The 20244-nt window shown below is 39.0% G+C and overlaps 1 protein-coding gene across 4 annotated transcripts in view; it reads right to left on the reverse strand.

The window, feature by feature from the left end:
• Positions 1-2581: 2581 nt before the first annotated feature.
• PPP1R21 (protein phosphatase 1 regulatory subunit 21) overlaps positions 2582-20244 on the reverse strand; it is a 67087-nt gene continuing 49424 nt past the window's right edge. For 3 of the 4 annotated variants that reach the window (XM_060413895.1, XM_060413896.1, XM_060413897.1), the window contains 7 exons: positions 19229-19381; positions 16862-16954; positions 12442-12684; positions 10202-10234; positions 8940-9056; positions 6768-6866; positions 2582-5723 (listed from right to left, as the gene is read on the reverse strand). In XM_060413895.1, coding sequence (XP_060269878.1) covers positions 5556-5723; positions 6768-6866; positions 8940-9056; positions 10202-10234; positions 12442-12684; positions 16862-16954; positions 19229-19381 — 906 coding nt within the window. In that variant the 3' untranslated portion in view covers positions 2582-5555. The remainder of the gene's footprint in view (positions 5724-6767; positions 6867-8939; positions 9057-10201; positions 10235-12441; positions 12685-16861; positions 16955-19228; positions 19382-20244) is intronic. The other variant, XM_004005964.5, reaches the window with a different exon arrangement.

Consider the following 20244-nt stretch of genomic DNA (forward strand, 5'->3'; position numbering starts at 1 on the left):
ATAGGGGCCGCTGGTCTGGGAGCTCTGGCAGCTCTCAGGTGGGGAGAGATACAAGTCTCGGCCACCAAAGCAAAGAAGGACACAACCCAAGATTCACATTTTCTCTAAGAGAAAAGCAGGCCCATCTCTCAGAAGTGACACTTTTCCTGACCCAGAGGTCTGAGGATTTTCATAAAGGTAGACAGAGACTTGGAGAAGGCAATGGCCACCCACTCCAGTACCCTTGCCTGGAAAATCCCATGGACGAAGGAGACTGGTAGGCTACAGTCCATGGGGTCGCAAAGAGTCCAACACGACTGAGCGACTTCACTTTCACTGCTGCTGCTGCTGCTGAGTGACTTCAGTCATGTCTGACTCTGTGCAACCCCATAGACAAGCAGCCCACCAGGCTCCCCTGTCCCTGGGATTCTCCAGGCAAGAACACTGGAGTGGGCTGCCATTTCCTTCTACAGAGACTATAGCAAGGGTGGGGGGCGGGGGTGCTTGGAAGAGAATAAGGAAAAAGTGAGGGACAGTATACACGTCTCACGTGTACACACTACAGCCAGAGCGCAATGAGGGGCCACTGTGAAGGCTTTCTTTCCATCCAGGAGATGGCTCTGCAGAAATGTGCTAAGTGGAGAGAGAGATGTCTGGAGAACAGGAAGACGAGTGAGTCATCCAGGCAGCAGGGAGCCAGGGCTCAATTTAAGGCATCAACTAAGAAGTTAGAGCCGAGATATGTGAAAAGGCAGGAAGGTTCAGCAAGACAAGATAAAAAGCGAGATGTGCGAGGTGAGGAGGAAGTCAGGGTGACTCCTAGATGTTCAGCTTAACTCATAGCCAGGTAGAAGCAAGATGCTACTCCCTCGATCTCCCCTTGCAGTCAGGTGCATTCAGGTCAAAATCCCTGGCTTCACCTTTGACTGACTCTTCTTTCTCTCACACTCCACGTTCCTGCCCAGGAAGCATTCTTTTGACAAACATTCACTGAATGCCACGTAGTGTTTTAGGTACAGGGAAGACAACAGTGAGCAAACCAGACCAAAAACCTGCCCTTATGGAACTGTAACCTCTAAAGGGGAGAAACAGGCAATAAACAAGATAAATAAGCAAAACATATTGTAGGTTACATTATGATAAGTATTAGGAGTAAAAGCAGAGAAGAGTAATAGAAGTATAAAGAGTAATAGAAGTATAGAGGAAAGTGTTGCGATTTCAGCAATTCCTATATACTCTCATCAAAACAAATCCAGAAATAGCCTTCACACAACTTCCACTGCCATCAGCACGGACCAGGCCACCATCATCTCTCAACAGCCTCCTGCTACTGAATAGCCTCCTAACTCTTCTGTTTACTTCCACCCTTGCTACCCTACAATTGATTTTAAGCCTGCTGCTGCTGCTAAGTCACTTCAGTTGTGTCCCAGTCTGTGCAACCCTAGAGACAGACGGCAGCCCACCAGGCTCCCCGGTCCCTGGGATTCTCCAGGCAAGAACACTGGAGTGGGTTGCCATTTCCTTCTCCAATGCATAAAAGTGAAAAGTGAAGTGAAGTCGCTCAGTGGTGTCCGACTCTTAGCGATCCCATGGACTGCAGCCTACCAGGCTCCTCCGTCCATGGGATTTTGCAGGCAAGAGTACTGGAGTGGGGTGCCATTGCCTTCTCCGGATTTTCAGCCTAGCAACCCATGATTCCATTAAAGCATAGGCCAGATGACATCACTCCTTAGTCCCAAACCCTCCAAAGGAGGAACAGAAATGGATGAGAAATTCAGCACGCAGGGTCACAGAACACTAAGGGTCTAGCAGGGGCTGGAAACTCTAGGTTTAAGGTGGAGCTAAGCAACATGGTGCTTGGGGGCTTAGGCGCAGCCACAGTGAACACCGCTAGGTTCAGCTGACAGAGAATGAAAATGAGCAGATCACACAAAACAGAAAGGGCCAAGGGGCTAGGGAGGATGGGACTGAGCTGGACTCACCCAGAGATCCCTGAGGCAGGATTCAAATACTTCCATTACTGTGAAGACTGAGCACAACAGCCAGTCTGTCTCTATAGCAGGCAGCCAAGAACAGGGGGTAGAGGCCAAGGAGTTGGCCTTCGCGCTGAGCACAGAGGGAAGCTGGTGCTGAGCACTCAGGTGAAACAGAGTAAAGCATTCTGGAGGGTGACTAGCAACTGCCCAGTGAAGAGGCTCACAAGAGATGAAGCTGCAGGCAGGGAGGTGAGGAGGGAGGAGTTTCAGTCTGGGGATGTAGACATGGAGTGAAATGGGCATGTGCAGGAGACTCGGAGGGAAGGAGAAACTAAAGACTTGGGGAGGGAGGTGCTGGGAGAGACACCTCTGAAATGTACACTGAAATGACACAATGTTTATGAAATAAACCAATAGGAGCCTAAAAGGGCTTAGCAACCTTGCCTGAAGTATAGTTACAAGTACCTTGAGAGGTACTCAAAGACTTAATAAAGGATTAACTGTACAATTATTCCAATTTGAAGGATTAGAAAGATTATATCTAAATCAACTGGGATTTGGTAATTCTGTGAAGCCTACTTTAAAACGTTTCCGTTTCCTTCATCAGATTCTCAGAAGACTGAAAGTTTGATATAAGTATGAATTTATTGAATCAATTTCCTTAAGCTATTATTCCAACACAGAGAAGGTACTGAAGAGCTGAAGACAATGATAATAAACCACAAGATCTGGAGTTTTCAAGGCCCAATCCCTCCAGAACAGGGAAAGAGAGACAGAGAGAATGAATAAGTCTTCAAAAGGAACTGGAGACTGTTTTCAATTATAGCGAGAAGTAATGACAGTTTGACAATGTAAGCATTTTATCCAGAAACATATATCTATTCCGTAGATACCAAATTGATTACCATATCATCGAGTCTGAAAATATACAAAATATTTGTTGTTCTTACATACTGAAATTAAAACCTAATTTTAAAAAGTGCACAGTAAAAACAGCATAAGGAAACCTACAATATCCAAGGTATGTGTATTGTTTTCCATTTTACTGTCAACATCAAATTCTGTATTTGCCTTACCGGTTACAAATATATTTTAAATATTTCAGGGCCATTTACAACACTGACTACTTTACTAGGTCCAACAACACTCCAGCTTCCTGAAGGCGGCCAGCACTGGACGTGGAGGGTCGGCCCCGCAGCTCCGCTCAGCAGTAGCAGCTCTGGAAAGAAGTCGCCAACCCGCTATCCGTAAACTATCGACTCTTGTTCTTTTTAGAATTTCCCTGTGCAAAGAAAAATATCAACGATAAGAATACCAACTTCTAGAAAAATCATCCACACAACTTAGAGATCAAGCTGTCTGGAAGCCATAGTTCACTGTGGAAAACTAGCTTCCAAGAAGGAGAAGAGCTGATAACCTTCCATTGCTAACTTTTATTTAGGAATCACAGAGCAGTTTGTTCCTTTTCACTCTCTCCACTTTTCTCCATCTACCTTATTTCCCTGGTGTCTGAGCACAGGTAATAAAGAAAAGAAAGCATATCTTGGATTTATCAAACCTCATATATTCATTTTGTTTCAAAGACAAGGTACTTTATGGTTTCATAAAGCTGAATAAAATATTTTAGCCTAAACTTGTTCCTTTGCTGTTGAAATGAACACCTTTCAAAAGGTCTTAATAGGCACTTATTTTTAATATGTGCCAGCTAATATCTCAGTGGCAACGATAATCTCAGGATAAAAGGAAGCTCAGATACCAGCTGAGAGCAACTTGGAAGATGTCTTAACTTAATTCCCAATTCCCTCATATACAGAGATTTGGACTTTCCAGTTTTATGTAACTTTTCTTTTTTCTGGAGTTCAGAACAAGATAATAGCAAACAAATGGCTTCAGGATGTTTACTTGGTATCCAATGGAGACCATGTCAACTCAGCTATCTGATGCTATAGCAATTTAAATGACTAATAAATGGGGAGTGGGGTGGGGGGGACAAAATATAGGGACCGCAGAAAGATCAAAGAAAGGTTAACAACAGAAACTAGAAAGCAAAGAAGGATCACTAACTCTACGCTTTATTAATCACAGATATTCTAAGGACTAGATTAAAAATTTCCAAGAGGGCTTAAAAATTTCCTTACTTACAAAGTGACTGCAATACAATTGATTACCTTTGGGACAATGAGCTTTGCTATAGCTCACCAGGCTCTTCTGTCACTGGAATCCTCCAGGCAAGAATACTGGAGTGGGTTGCCATTCACTTCTCCAGGGGATCTTCCAGACTCAGGGATTGAACCCAGGTCTCCCAATTGCCACCAGGGAAGCCCCTATACCCACCATTAACCCTCCTCAATTCAGAACCAAATGCCCTCTGCAGCTCTGAGGTCTGAAAACTTTTCCTATAATGACTGTCACTTTTCTTCAAATGTTAGGTGCTAAAAGCAGGCTTTCTCCTGCTACTCCCACTAACACATGTGCTTTCTACATGAGTCGCTATTGCCCTGATGGAATACCAAGAGGCCAAAAGGGTTAAGGAGGCATTCTTCAAAAAGGCCAGTACCCTACCCCTAACTACAAGCTCAAGTTTCCCCAAGCACCGGTAACCAGAGAACCCTAATCAGCACCACATAGGCTGGTCACAACCATCACAAGATGTCCCAGAAAAGCATCACAAACATTCTCTGAAGCAGCCATAGGCCAATCGATACCACCCAATTACACGGAGAAACAAAATTCTGTAAGGCAGATTCTAGTGCATTGACATGATACACTTCCAAGGAGACACCAACTGAGCGGGATGCAGCTCTGCACCACCACTGGCAGATGCGAAAATGAAGCTATGGTCTGTTCATCTCTATGTCCTTCCCGGGGCCAGCACGCAACAGGAACTCAGCACATGCCTGCAAGATCAGTGAGGGGCAGCGTGGACTGCAAACAGCACAGGCTGGAGATAGCAGAACCAAGCTGCTGGTGGCAGGGTGTTGTCTGAATTATCAAAATATGCCAAGCATCTGAGATCATGCATGAAACCAGCTCTCTGGCCTCCTGAAGCCTACCTCTCATGCTAAGAGAGTGTGTGTGTGTGTGTGTGTGTGTGTGTGTGTGTAATGATACAACAAAGATACATGATACATGGACATGCCCTTCAACACAAAAACACTACCCATATCTACTGACCCCAGCCTGGACAAGCAGAGGCTTTATGGGAAATGAAATTTAAGAAGTCTTTGGAATTAAAAGGACAAAATAGTCCTTTTATATGGTTATATGGATATGTTATGAGAATAAATTTGCTAAGAAGGTTACTTTTCAATGAGACCATTTTAGATTCATATAAATAAAGAGTAATCCCCATCATAAACCCTCTTAAGAGTGCTCCTAACTAACCGAACAGTAGCAGAATTGCCCCAAAACCAAAAGCAAGCAACACAGCGTTAGGGCCTAGAGGTCAGACCTTCTCTCAACTTGTAACTAATCAAACAATCTTCATTATACTTTCGGATAAGAGGACAAGTGAAATGATTTATAAACACTTCAAATCTCTTAATCCTTTGCTCCTGAAACAAACGGCAATGAAGTACCTTATATGAAATACATTAAATATTAACTATTACTCCTCAGAGAGACCCTTCCTTCCCCTACCTTACTGGCCATCTTTAGTGTGTCAATCTCTTCTCTCTGTTTAGATAGCGTCTCGTTCATGCTGCACAGGTGGTCGCTCATCATACTTAACTGATCCTCATAACTCCTCTTGGTAGTTGTCAGCTCATCCTGAATGGCCAGGGAAAAAAGAAAAGAGAAAGCAAAACTCCACCAGTTATACAACTTGAAAGTTTCTTTAAAAAAAAAAAGAAAAGAAAAAAAAAAATGTTGGAAAAGCAACCTATCAAGATGGCCTATCTGATCAATTAAGAAGCAAGTTAAGCTACAGGTCTAACAAGAGAATAAGCAAAAATGGGGAAGAAGTTTTTCTCAACCTTTAAAATGGGTTCTGAATTTCTTTTTGCAGAAATGAGTTTCCTTCTATGCCAGGTATAAAAGTATCACAAAGAAAAAAAAGCAAAAAACAAAAAACAAGAGGGTTTCATGCTCTTTCCCTCAGGTTTTCCTGAGCCTTTGGTGAGGTGGGGAAGGTGGTCTCTGGCACATTCCCACCACCCCACACTTGATGGGGATCCCACAGCCCTCTGGGCAGGACTCTCCCTGGAAAAAGCACCTTCCTCTCCCCTCTCATCTCTCAGGCTCTCTTTGGCCTTTTAACATCTAATCTTGTGATTCTAGAAAATCTATAAATGAATCTGAAACCAGAAGGAAGTATGTATTGCTATTAATGAGTTATTTCTTTGCTTGTAGCACGTGTATATTTAATAAAGGCTTCTAGAAACAAGGCTTGAAAACAAAGCAGTGAGTAAGAAGGAATATTTTATAGCCCTATCTTTCAGTTTATGTCAGTTTTATGAATCAGTAAAGAGAAGGAATTGAATCATATGAACAAAATAAACTTCTGGCCAGCCATGACAGGCATTATCAACTGGGAGGAAGAGAAAAAGGAAGGACTATGGATAAATAAGTATTATTTAAAGAACTGCTGACTACAAAACTATTTCTAATTAAAATTAAACTAGAGAAACAAATAATACAACCACTTCTTGCCTGCCATAAATGAGCTGTAACTTGAAAATAAGCTAGAAATAAAATGGTAAGAAAAATATTATATCTAGAGGTCAAATGTCACCATTTTAGAAAGGAAATGCTGATTTTCAGCCTAAGAACCTTCAATGAAAAAACATACTGTGTAGGTAACATGAAACTCACCTGGAGTCGGCTAATGTTCTGACTAGCTACCTTCATCTCTTCTGTCAGTACCTCTTTAGACTTTTCAGCCAAGGCCAGTCTTTTAGAGAGTGCTCGGCACTGTGAAATCAGAAAACATACCATAATCTCAGGAAGCATTTCCCCAAACCGAACTTACTTCAGGGAAGGTTACTAGAAAACAATCCCCAAGACCACACTTCCTTCCTTCATTCCACAAACATCTGCCAAATATCCACAGGCCCTGTACCATAAACCCTGGAGCACACATAAGAAATGTGAGCGGTCCTCACTCACAGCAGTTTAATGAGGGAAAAAACACCTACTAATCCAGGTTCATCGGTATTTCTTTCCAAACTCTAGCCTAATGACCACAGGTTACAAAAAGCATAAGAAGTTTCTTTTCTACATTTACCCAAGATTCATGTACACGGGATGAGAAAGGAAGTGGTTATTTCAAAAGTGATCAATGCCATCGAGCAGTACGAATTCTAAGATACTTTTCTTCTTGTGTTTTAAGTTCTTTATTGGAGACCATATCACAGGAACAATAAAATCTTCACAGCCTCACTCTGTCGATGGGGGAAAAAAGATGTGAGAGCAGTTTAAAGACCCCAGTTGGCTTTTTTTGCGGGGGGGGCGGGGTCTACTAAACTGAGGCTATCTGGAGACAGTACATGAAGAAGAAAAAAGAAAAATTCTATTTCATGCTATTGTTCAAAGAAGGCGTGCCATTAAAAGGATCACTAAATTTTCTGATAAACCATGAGGTTGACATGGAGAATCTGTTGAGACACATTTGAATGCTGTGTCAACATCAAATGCTCAGACTGACCATTCCAGTAGAGTAATACTGAGGGTCACCACTTCCTGTTTACAGACAAGGAAAAACTAGAACCATTTTAAAATTCCTGTATCACAATTGCGCTAAAAGAATTTACTAACATAAGCAAATCTCTTGGAAATCCTCAGAAATTCCCCAGTTACTAATTTCATTCCTCATAAGAGAACTTCAGGCAAGTTCAGCCAACCAAATCAACCACTCTCTATTAATCACACATCTATGTGATCAGCCATTGAACCAGAGAAAGAGGGAGAGAGCTCTGCAAAACACAGGTCCTTGTGAGGATGACAATCAAGGCTGGGAGAGTAACTCAGAAGGTAGTTAGGGATCCAAAGCAGGACAAGATAAAGTTCTGTGCCACATGGTTCAAACAGTAAGGCACTGCAGCATCCAACTTGCTGTCCTCATTTTCCTACAATCCAACAGCTATCACTACTGATCATCTTCTCAAACAGGTATGCAACAATAAGCTATGCATATCATTTATTTCAGCAAGAAGAGAGAAGCAAAGCCTCTCTTCACTCGTAGCACCTGGCTTCCTATCAACCTCTCTATCTCTGCAGAACAGGAGAAAATCACAAAGTCACATTCTAATAAAGGGTGTGATCTTTCATTTGTCAATTTCCTTAACAGTTCAAAGGATTATACATCTCTGTCTGACATCTACAACTAACCTTTTAAGAAAAAGTTTCTAATCAGAGACCTTACAAGTATCCTTATATGTTGAGCGATATCCATTCTATCTTATAAATTGTTTCTCACTTCTTGGTATCCGTAATTTCTTCTTTCATTTTCTCCTCTTCATCAAGGAATTTGTATAATTTTATTATCTTGCATAACCTTTTTCTAACCCTCTTAAGAAAATGAATTATATGGTGATGGAAGAAGAAAATTAACAAAAGGCAACATTTTATATTTTTTAAAGGTTGAAAGAGGTTACATTTTGCATTTTATCATTTATAAAAACTCATTACCACAAGTTGTCATTTAGTAACTAAAGAGAATACTAAAGAGAAACAAAGGCATACTTTACTTTGAATTTCCCTAAAAGAAAATTCCTTCACCTATGAATGTTACCAGCTTATAACTCTCTAAAACAAGGAATCTATAATAATAATGTTCCAAAACATGTTATATAACCCTAAGAAAGTCTATGGATAAAGATTTTTCGTTGGCATGTGGACCAATCTACATGAACTCTAACCAAATCCACATTGCAGACACACTGACTCTGATCTCTCTTTTGTGGTGAACAGCAGGAGGCCAAGACAGTGACCTAATTGCTGAAGAGGTTAGGAAAATCCACCTGATCCGATTGACTCTCCACTCACCTCAGCATAAAAGTGCACTGACTTGCTGTCAGCTAGCTGCAGCTGAGACGTCAGTTCCACTATCCTTGTCATGTAGTGATTTCTGATTAAGTCTTCCCGAGATTCCACATCTGGAGCCTAAAGAGAGCACACATAACTGAGTAAATAAACGCCAGTGGGATGAAGCAGTTTTAAGACGGGGGAAAAAAAAGATTACTATCACTTTAGCCAAATAAAAAGAAGACATTTCCTAGATTTTCATTTGAATTTTGATGGGAAATCATAGTTTCCCCACTTTTCGGAAAAACTTTAAACAAGACAGATGCTTTTATTCAGCTCCTTGCCCATCTCACAGTGAAGGTGTGGCTTCAAGAGCAGAAAGCAGAAGTGAAGTCTTGGGAGGCCCCCCAGCCATGGGGCCATGTCTCTCAGTTAGGTGCCGCACACCTAACTTTTCAAAATCTCTATCTACCTGCCTCCTATGTCTTCCACTAACTGGAGAACAGGGAGAAGGGGAGCATTTATTGGCATTCCTAAAAATATAAACATTCTTTCCCCCCACATTATCTTAAGAAGCTCTAATGCTTCTAAACATACTAACAAATTAAACTATTTCTATAATGAACAATTTATAGCCCTTGTTCCAGACTAGTTTTCTAATTACTCTAGCAATGGCACCTATTCAGTTGAGTTTAGAAGTATATGCATAAGTTCAAGATTACCTAAAGTGTAAGGCCAATAAAGAAACCAAAGAATTTACCAACCTACTTGAACTATGTTTGCCAGTTCACCATTCTGACTGTTAGGCTGAATGACTTCAGTGTTCTTTTAATGATTATTTGTAAGTTTACACTTGGAATATTTCAAAATGAAAAGATGCAAACCTATTTGACAGGCCAAATTTGACCTGGATTCAGTCACTTGAGGGCTGGAAAGAACTACAAGCCCATTGATGGTCAAGGCCCTGAAAAGCCCTGCTCTGCCAGCTGGCCCACTGGGAAGGTAATGGCTTGCAGCCTCCAGCCACGTACCAGCAAGCTGATGGCCGAGCTCATGCCACACCGTGTCAAACTGCCAAGTCAAGTCATTCAAGAAGACAATTACAGAAACAGGCTGTGATTTGTTGGTGACAGTTAACACTGACCCAAGCAAAGCAACATGGATCCACAATGATTAGACTTGTCAGAAATGTAATTAGATGAAGCTGACTTTTGCTGGACTTTGTCAACAAACATGTCATCAGATATTTACCAACAAACAACATGATGTTAAGCACACATTACCTCACTGTCAGACGTCCTGGTTAAAATTCCAATCTAGAACACAAGGGAGGAAAAGCTTTAGAACAGACTGTTTATACTTTAAACACAACAGCTTAAATCCTTGTAATATTTTTTCTCTTCTGGGTTCACATTGTTTCAAAGCACACTAACGAGAATTCCTTGGTGGGCCAGTGGTTAGGACTTGGTGTTTTCACTGCTGTGGGCCTGGTTTCAATCCCTGGTTGGGGAACTAACATCTCATAAGCTGTGTGGTGTTGCCAAAAAATAAAATGAAACAAGCAACATTGAAAAAAATAAATAAAAGCACACTAGCAGTGGAGTTCTGGAAGATCACCCTCAAATCAATCATCTTTCGATACAAATCATCTTTCAACACAAGCTGGCCCTTCAGATATGTAACCATATTCATGATTTCTGTCATATGGCAGTAATGGATATGACCATCACTATTTCCTCTATCCAAATGCTATTAGCCATTTTTACTGAAACCCAACAAATGGTCTGAGAAGAAAAAGAGGAAGAACAGATTTTAACTCTGAGTCATTTCTACGCTTATTTCCAAAGCAGGCAAGACCTAAAGATAGTTTCATGGTGACCCTAATAACTAAACATTTTCTCACTGCTGTGGGCATTTTCTCATATGCTGCTGATAAAGAGTATAAACTAATACAGTCCTTTAGAAAATAATTTAGCAATAAAAATCATGAAAACATTCAGTCTGATCTGATCAATGAGACAGACTCTGAAGGGAAGTCCACAGATGAGTGCTGGCAATGTTGCACTTCCCCAAATGGTACCTAAACTGATGCCAGAATTCTGTCCTGTTGGTTAAATGTCCTTCCAGGCAGTCATCTTCCCTTGTCAGGGGGAGAGAGCAACACCTGTGGCTAGGATTCAACCTCACCATCGGGCTTACATAGGATCCTCCAGTGAGCATACTGGCCATTCAGGTCACTGCTCTGGGAAGTCTGGTGTGTTTTTCACTTTTCTAAGAATTTTAATTCTTTTTTCCTGTCCTATATTTTACTATGAAAATATGTAAACACAGAGTAAATTTGGGCAAAAAAGGATAATAAACACCTGTGCACCCACAATGTATTAACACATTTATGCATTTATCGATGTATTATCAATACAATTATCAATACATTAATACATTTGATAAAGAACAATTTGTTACATTTACTTTATTTGTCTGTGTGTGTACATTTCCTGAAGCATCTGAAAGTAAGCTGCAAATATGATGATATCTTACTCTAAGTACTTTGACATTTACCTCCAAAAAATAAAGATACTCTCCTAAATAATCAAAATATCATTATCACATCTAAGAAAACTAACAATAATTCCAGGTTTCTGACACTGTTAAGGTGTAGTGAGGTCTGTATACATCTTGAAAATAAAAGTTAATTTGTATATATTACTATTAAGTATGCTCTGAATCAGACACAGGTAGACGTGAAAGGGACCATGACTTGCTCTTCAATGGCATCCGTGAGCTATAAGAGGAATCACACGCCTTAGAACAGGGCCGTCAGCAAGTACCACGGCTGTCCTCAAGTTTCTCCAAAAAATGCTAACAAAAATACATTTAATGAGATCCTTCTAATTTGAGGGTCTTTTTTCCCTTCCTTCCCTGATTTCTCATTTTTCTAGATTTTTAGTTATTGTTTTACAGTGGGCAAAATACTATAATCAGAAAATTTTTCTCCATGTAACTCTGAATTCTGTAATTCCAATAGAGATGTTTCCTTACCTTCTAAATCACTGCAATTAAATATAAGGCAAGAAATACAAAGCTGCAAAATAACATCACTATATTGCCTTAGGAAGTCTAACTGTATTATATGTAAATCATAAAGCTTTATATTACCTAGGAATATACCATATAATTGGTTTTAAAACGTATTTATGGTCATTTCTGTGAAAAGTTAGTCATTTAGTCCTTTGTCAGAAACATAAGCCCCATATCACAAACGTTTCAATGGAAAAACAGAATCATCATAATTTGACTTAGTTTATCTTCACCAGAAACACAGCCCTTACCGTAGGGAACTCTTGCATGTAAAATCAAAGAGAAAGGAATAAAGTTGTGTTTTGAAGGGGGCATCCTGCTCCACCAACCTGAGTTTTCCATAGCACATGGATTATTCCTATTATAAATTCCTCTAATTCATGTGGTAAACTCTGAATATTCAGGGGGATCCCCACTAGTTACCATTATAAAAAAAGACACTTACCTCACTGGTGCTGTGAACGGGATCTGGCACAGCCTTGGCAGACGCGTCTTCCTGGCCCGTAGCAGTCACCGCAGCAGCCTTCTCCTGGGCCACCCCTGCCACCTGCCCACTACTTGTACTCTTCAGTTTATCTGCAGTTCGCTGGTTTTCTTTCTCCAGCTTGATTTTAGCTAACTGTGCTTCCAACATCCAATGTTCTTTTTCCTGCTCCAGTTTAGAAATCTTCTCCAAACTCTGCTGAACCTTAAAAGCAAGAGAGAATTATGAACCTTAGAGGATGATATGGACAAAACTTAGTGGCCAAAAAAGCACTTTATGGAATGCAAACCAAAACTACTTTACAGGTGTGAAAACAAAACCACTTGATACTGGAAAATTTTGATTTTTCAGTTTTATAAGATGCAAAAGGCACAACCATAAATTGAGAAATTCAACAAGAATAGAATTTTTTTAAAATTTTATTCATCACAAGGTATAAATAAAAAGAAGCATGTATCCAAAAGAGGACTAATATCCAGAATATATGAAGAACTTCTGTAAATCAATGACAAAAAGACAGACAACCCAACAGAGAAACAGCAGGAAAAAAAGACTTGAATATGCACTTGAATATTACTATAAACATAAAAAAGAAGGTATTCAATGTCACTGTTTATCAAAGAAAAGCAATTTAAGACCACCCAAATGACTAAAATGAAAGACAGAAAATACAAAGACGGACATATTTATGGAGCAATTGGAACTATCACATAGTGCCAGGAGGAGTGGAATTCGGGACAAACACTTTGAAAACTGTTTGGCAGGATTTCTGAAAATTGAACTTATATCCTGTGCATCACGCTAAGTTGCCTCAGCTGTGTCCGACTCTTTTCAACCCTATGGACTGTAGCCCACCAGGCTCCTCCATCCATGGGATTCTCCAGGCAAGAATACTGGAATGGGTTGACATGCCCTCCTCTAGAGGATCTTCCTGACCCAGGGATCGAACCCGAGTCTCTTCTGTCTCCTGCATTGGCAGGTGGGTTCTTTACCAGTAGCACCATGTGGACTCAGCAATTCCACTTCTAAATATATGCCCAACAGAAAAATATGCATGTTTATCAAAAGACAGGTATAAGATGCCCATAGCAGCCCTATGATAATTAAACACTTGAAAATACTCATAAGCTATTGTTGTTCAGTCACTCAGTTGTGCTGCGACCCCATGGACTGCAGCATGCAAGGCTTGTCTGTCCATCACCATCTCCCAGAGCTTGCTCAAACTCATGTCCATTGAGTCAGTGATGCCATCCAACCATCTCATCCTCTGTTGTCCTCTTTTCCTCCTGCCTTCAATCTTTCCCAGCATCAGGGACTTTTCTAATGAGTCGGCTCTTTGCATCGTGTGGCCAAAGTATTGGAGCTTCAGTTTCAATCAGTCCCTCCAATGAATATTCAGGACTGATTTCCTTTAGGATGGACTGGTTGGATCTCCTTACAGTCCAAGGGACTCTCAAGAGTCTCCTCCAATACCACAGTTCAAAAGCATCAATTCTTTAGCACTCAGCTTTATGGTCCAACTTTCACATCCATACATAACTACTGGAAAAACCAAAGCTTTGACAAGATGGACTTTTGCTGACAAAGAAATGTCTCTGCCTTTTAACATGCTGTCTAGGTTGGTCATAGCTTTCCTTTCAAGGAGCAAGTGTCTTTTAATTTCACAGCTGCAGTCACCATCTGCAGTGATTTTGGAGCCCAAAAAAATAAAGTCTGACACTGTTTCCCCATCTATTTCCCATGAAGTGATGGGACCAGATGCCATGATCTTAGTTTTCTAAATGAGTTTTAAACCAACTTTTTCACTCTCCTCTTTCACTTTCATCAAGAGGCTCTTTAGTTCTTCTTCGCTTTCTGCCGTAAGGGTGGTGTCATCCGCATATCTGAGGTTATTGATACTTCTCCTGGCCATCTTGATTCCAGCTTGTGCTTCATCCAGCCCAGCATTTCTCATGATGTACTCTGCATATAAGTTAAATATGCAGGGTGACAATATACAATCTTGACATACTCCTTTCCCAATCTGGTACTAGTCTGTTGTTCCATGTTCTAACTGCTGCTTCTTGTCCTGCATACAGGTTTCTCAGGAGGCAGGTAAGGTGGCCTCATATTCCCACCTCTTTAAATATTTTCCTCAGTTTGTTGTGATCCACACTCAAAGGCTTTAGCATAGTCAATGAAGCAGAAGTAGATGCTTTTCTGGAATTCTCTTGCTTTTTCTATGACTTAATGTTTGTTGGCAGTTTGATCTCTGGTTCCTCTGCCTTTTCTAAAACCACCTTGAACATCTGGAAGTTCTCGTTTCACGTACCGTTGAAGTCTGGCTTGGAGAATTTTGAGCATTACTTTGCTAGCGTGTGAAATGAATTCAATTGTACGGTAGTTTGAACATTCTCTGGCATTGCCTTTCTTTGGGACTGGAATGAAAATGGATCTTTTCCATAAGCTATAAGAATGGATAAATTATGTAATTCACACAATAGAATACTCAATAGGAATGAAAATGGACCAAACACAACTACATGTAACATGCATGGAATATCACATATATAATGTTGAACAAAAGAAGCCAGATCTGAAAGAGATGCAGCATAATTCCCTTTTAATATAAAGTTCAGTATCATGAAAACAAAGAATGCAGGATTATGGTTATCTTTGGAAAAGAGGAGAGCAGCAACTGGAGAGGGGCATGAGGGAGGCTTCTGGGGTCCCAGCAAGTATTTTTTAAAATACATTTCTTCATGTAAGAATATATCTTTTCCAAAAATTTCATCTAGCTACTGGTTAAAGTGTTTACTTGTGAAAATTCACTGGAATATATTAATAATTTATATACTTTTCTTTATGTTGTACTTAAATAAGGAGTTTTTAAAAAGCTAATTCTCAAGGCAAATAAAAGCTTGAGAATTAAATAAAAATAAAAGCAACCTTTGAGTGAATTCCAAATGCTTTACCAAATGATTGAGCAATTACCAGGTACCAGACACTGTTCATGTATTTTCCTGCCAGTATCCCAGTGAAGCCTCCTAACAGTCCTACAATTCTCACTTCTCAAAGAGGAGACCTGAAGTTCCAGGAGCTGGAATCCTTGCTAAGCTAATGGCAGAGCCAGGATTGGGGACCTCATGTGTCTGGTTCATTAGTCTGACTCTTTTCTCCATGTTACACTGCCTCCTACTGGCTCAATTAATCCTTAAGAGACCCTGCAAGGTAGATATTTAGACTGCAGTTCTTATCAGACTAGCCTGCAGCTGGTCTGTGCCAGAGTGCGAAAAGCAATAGCTCTGATGTCAGACCATTCTGCCACTTACTAGCTATTAATACTTTGGATAAAAACTTCTTAATTGCTTTGAGCCTTAACCTTCCTCACATAAAATAAGACAGAAATCCAAAATAAATTAAGATACTCCACATTTCACTGTTTGTCTCAGGAATTTTGTTTTTTAGGAATTATTATGTGGATTAAATTTTCAGTTTCAACATCCTCTCAGATTAATGTTGAAAAGATAAGTGATACATATCCAAAAATGAAAACAAGGTCAGCTTAGGCAAAACACTCTCAGATAAATCTGTACCCTCTTTAAAAGAAATATTTCCAAAACTAAAAGCAAGCCAGGGAGCATCCTGAGTTTAGAATTCTTTCCCCGCTGTTGACCATAAGGACCCAGTCTGCAACGAGTACATTTTGAGCCCTTGACTATGGTCCCATCAAGTCCTGAACTCTGCCAGCTAAAATGTGAACAAGTGCACAAATAGCTTTTAAACACTTTTTTTTTTAGTGATGAGAAAAATATTCGATGTTAGTTAAAATATGCACTTACAACCCAGTATATAATTGGAAGATGTTCAGATATATTCATTAAAGAAATAACTGTTGAAAAAATAGATAAATAAATAAAAGCAAGCCAGGTATTAAAGTAAATAAACTGCTGGCAAATGCTAAACTGGTGTCAGTTTGTACCAACTTCTGAAAAAACCAGTACTGCCTACCTCCACCTGCCTCTAAATTCAACTGACCAATTGAGTACTGGAAATTTTTCATTCCTGATCCTTTAAGAAATAAAAATAACTCACTGACTCTCTAGCCTTCTCCCTTTTTTGCCTTATTATTTCAGACATTTAAGTCTAGCCTAAATTATTAATCAGCATAGCAAAAGTATGCTGATATATCTTTATTGGCAATTGTAACACCAACTGAATCAGGATGACTTATTTAGAGTCAACAAGTGTTTTTCAATGAATTATGCTTATGGTACATGTGTTAATTTTAGATGTTTACTTACAAAGTCTTTTAAATCACTCGATGTATGTTAAAAACCTTCCACAGGGGATTTAACATTCATTATCTTTAGCAAGCATCATGATTTTCCCAATGCCATACCTGCTGTGCAAGGCCTTCTCGACTTTCAGTAGAGCTGAGAAGGACCCGGCGGTTTGCCAGAGCTTCTTCATAAGGCACAGATTCCAAGAGGGGCTATGGAGAAAGCATCATAAGAATTAAAGAAAAAAGCTGCGTGATTTCCCTGATCTTACAAATAAAAGTGCTAAATGAAGTTTAATAATAAAATTCAGGTGTGTGTCTATATAGACTGCTGCTGCTGCTACTGCTAAGTCGCTTCAGTCGTGTCCGACTCTGTGCGACCCCATAGACAGTAGCCCACCAGGCTCCCCCGTCCCTGGGATCCTCCAGGCAAGAACACTGGAGTGGGTTGCCATTTCCTTCTCCAAAGCATAAAAGTGAGAAGTGGAAGTGAAGTCGCTCAGTCGTGTCCGACTCTTAGCGACCCCATGGACTGCAGCCTACCAGGCTTCTCCATCCATGGGATTTTCCAGACAAGAGTACTGGAGTGGGGTGCCACTGCCTTCTCTGAAAAGTACCCTGACTTTCCAAGATTGCCCTGAGAATCATCACCATGAAGAAAAAGAATGGCTTGATGATAAAAGAAATGGAAACTTCTAAATATTGAAAAATTACTGCAGCAAACTGAGGGGAAATATTTCCAATATAAACAAAGGACTAGAATCCTTAACACAAAGAGAGCTCTTTTCAAACCTAATTAGGAACATTTATTTAAAAATAGGTGAACAATTTAAACAGGGAATTGATAGAATAATATAAACAGTAATTTATGAAAGGACATTCCATTTCAATAATAAGCAAAGAAATGCAAATTAAAATAATAACAAAAAACCTCTTGTCTCTGAGATTGACAAATGAAATTTACGGGTTAGATTTATACCTCTATTGCCGGTAAATTATAAACAAGTAACCTTCTCGAAGTGTAGTCAGGAAAAATACATTATCAAAATGTGAAACATTTACACACTCTGAACAAGCAATTCTATCTTTAGGAATTAATAATTAAAACATTTAGGTCACCTTATACATTGTTAGGAGTATACAACCACCCTTAAGGGTAATCTGGCAGTAAATATTAAAATTTAAAATAGGCAAATCACATCATCAGAATGTTCCACCTCTCAGTATTCCACACATATGCCCAAGGAGGCATTTACAAAGTTATCCATTGAAGTATAATTCTAACAGTGAAAAACTGGAATCAACCTAAATGCCCTCCAAAAGGAGAATACCTAAATGAATCATGGAACATTTACATTATAGAATTCCATGCTGTGTTTAAAATGAATACAGTAGCCATCATATGTATTGATATAGATCTCTAAAACTTACTTTAAATGAGAAAAGCTATACAATGAAACATGCATACAAGTGTTTTTTAAAAAAACAAATTTAGAAATGTCTTTATATTATATATAGTTCAAAATTTATACTGATGACTATAAATATTCCAAAGTTACACATAAAACTGATAACTACAACTACCACTGAAAAGGAACTGGAATTAGGAACTGTAATTTACCTATAATGTTCTCATGTAATTTTATGCATTATATATAACTAAAAGTTTAAAAGAAATGAGAAGAAGGTAAAAACAAATACACAAGTTCCATGTGCAAGAATATGCCATGTAGTGTTGTATATAACAGTGAAAAACAGGAAGCAACCTAAAACTCCATAAGCAATGATGGCTTGGCTTAATTAAATTATTACACATTTATAGAGTGTGAAATACTATATATAACATACTAGATGCATTAAAATGATAGCAATTTATAGATACATATTTTTTGATATATAAAGATATCCACAATGCATTAAAAGGAAAAAAACAATTCTAAAACAGTGTTATGTGTCCAGATAAACTGCTTTTATAGTGTGTGTGCCCATGCATGCATGTATATACTTTAACATTTTAGGGAGCTAGAGATATGCTCTAACCAAGTTAACAGTAGCTACCTTTAGGTGGTGAAATCTGATGTAACCATAGCCTTCTTCTTGTACAGAAATATTTCTTCTGATTTCTTTTTGTAATGATCATGTATTTGCATTATACTGAGAAAAAATTATAAACGTATTTCAATTTTTTTGTTTGTTTCTACAAGCTTAAGATTTCCTGAAATTCGACGCTTATTGGCTGCCTGGTTATCTCACCCTAAACACTCTATCAGGCGCTGGAAACGGAAATCTAACACGGCCTAAGAGGTGAGGTTTGGGTCTCCATCATATCCTACTTTCCAAAGTCCTCCCACCCTTGTAACACCCACCAAGCACCTGCTCCCCCAAACTGTATAAAGCATAAATATAAACTGTGGGGAAACTATTTCCAGTCTCTGGAATTATTTCAGATTTTCCCTCTGGTTTAAATGTTAACAGGAGCTCACAAACCTTTCTCAAAGCCTTCATATAGGCAGCAGCTTTTTTCTTATACTGCAGCATGCATTCGGCTGAAAGAGGACTGATGAATCCACTCCCTGTCTTGGGCCCATAGCTCAGGGAAGCAATGAAGTAGTCCACGTTGTTGCTGAAGAAAGATGCAATCTAAACCAAGTGTGACAAGAAGATCGATTTTGTTTTCCAATAATATATTTAAAATACATATCTAACAGTTTTCAGAGCACAGTTAAGGATACTGAGAATGGAAATGAAAGTTCAACACATGCTCAAAAGCCCACGATCTACTTATCTGAAGAGAATACTTAGGGCAATGATTTATAATAAACACAACATCAGTTTAGATTTTCAGTCCAGACTGGTGACATGTCTTAATCTAGAAAAATTCTACTATTCCTGAAAACCAAAGCTGATTCTGATTTATTCTGTAGACAATGTTTATGAGCTGTTTACCTCACCAAACCTGCGCCTGTGCTCAAAATATGTATGTTTGGGTTTATACATTCCATTTGCATCTTAACTTTGACTTGTTTCATACTGCAACACAAGAAATGACACAAGCATCATGAATATATAATTTCTACTTAAATTTCACTCTGTAAATCTCAAGCTGTGCATTACAAATAAAATAGGAAAGAAAATGACTGAAAATTCAGTAGACCCTATCATTTACAGATTTAACATTTGCTTACAACAACAAAGATCCATGACCATATTTTTTCTGAGCCATGATTTTGAATCTAAAGTCTATATGAAATGGTGATATAAACTAAAATGTCTAAGAAAGTTATTAGCCAGAAAAATTAAAGTTCTGGATACATTCAAGAGTATTCAATTTCAATATATAAGAAAAAGTGACTTGTGAAACGAGTATTTTACCTTGGCAAACACTGCTCAAAAAGTAAGCACTCACTAATGGTCTAAAAGGTTATCTTTTTCATTAATATTTGACTGTATCAAATGAAATTCTATGTTAGATAGTATTTAGAAAAATCAAAACTCTAAAAATC

The sequence above is a fragment of the Ovis aries genome, chromosome 3 (genome assembly GCF_016772045.2).
Source record: "Ovis aries strain OAR_USU_Benz2616 breed Rambouillet chromosome 3, ARS-UI_Ramb_v3.0, whole genome shotgun sequence".
NCBI lineage: Eukaryota > Metazoa > Chordata > Mammalia > Artiodactyla > Bovidae > Ovis > Ovis aries.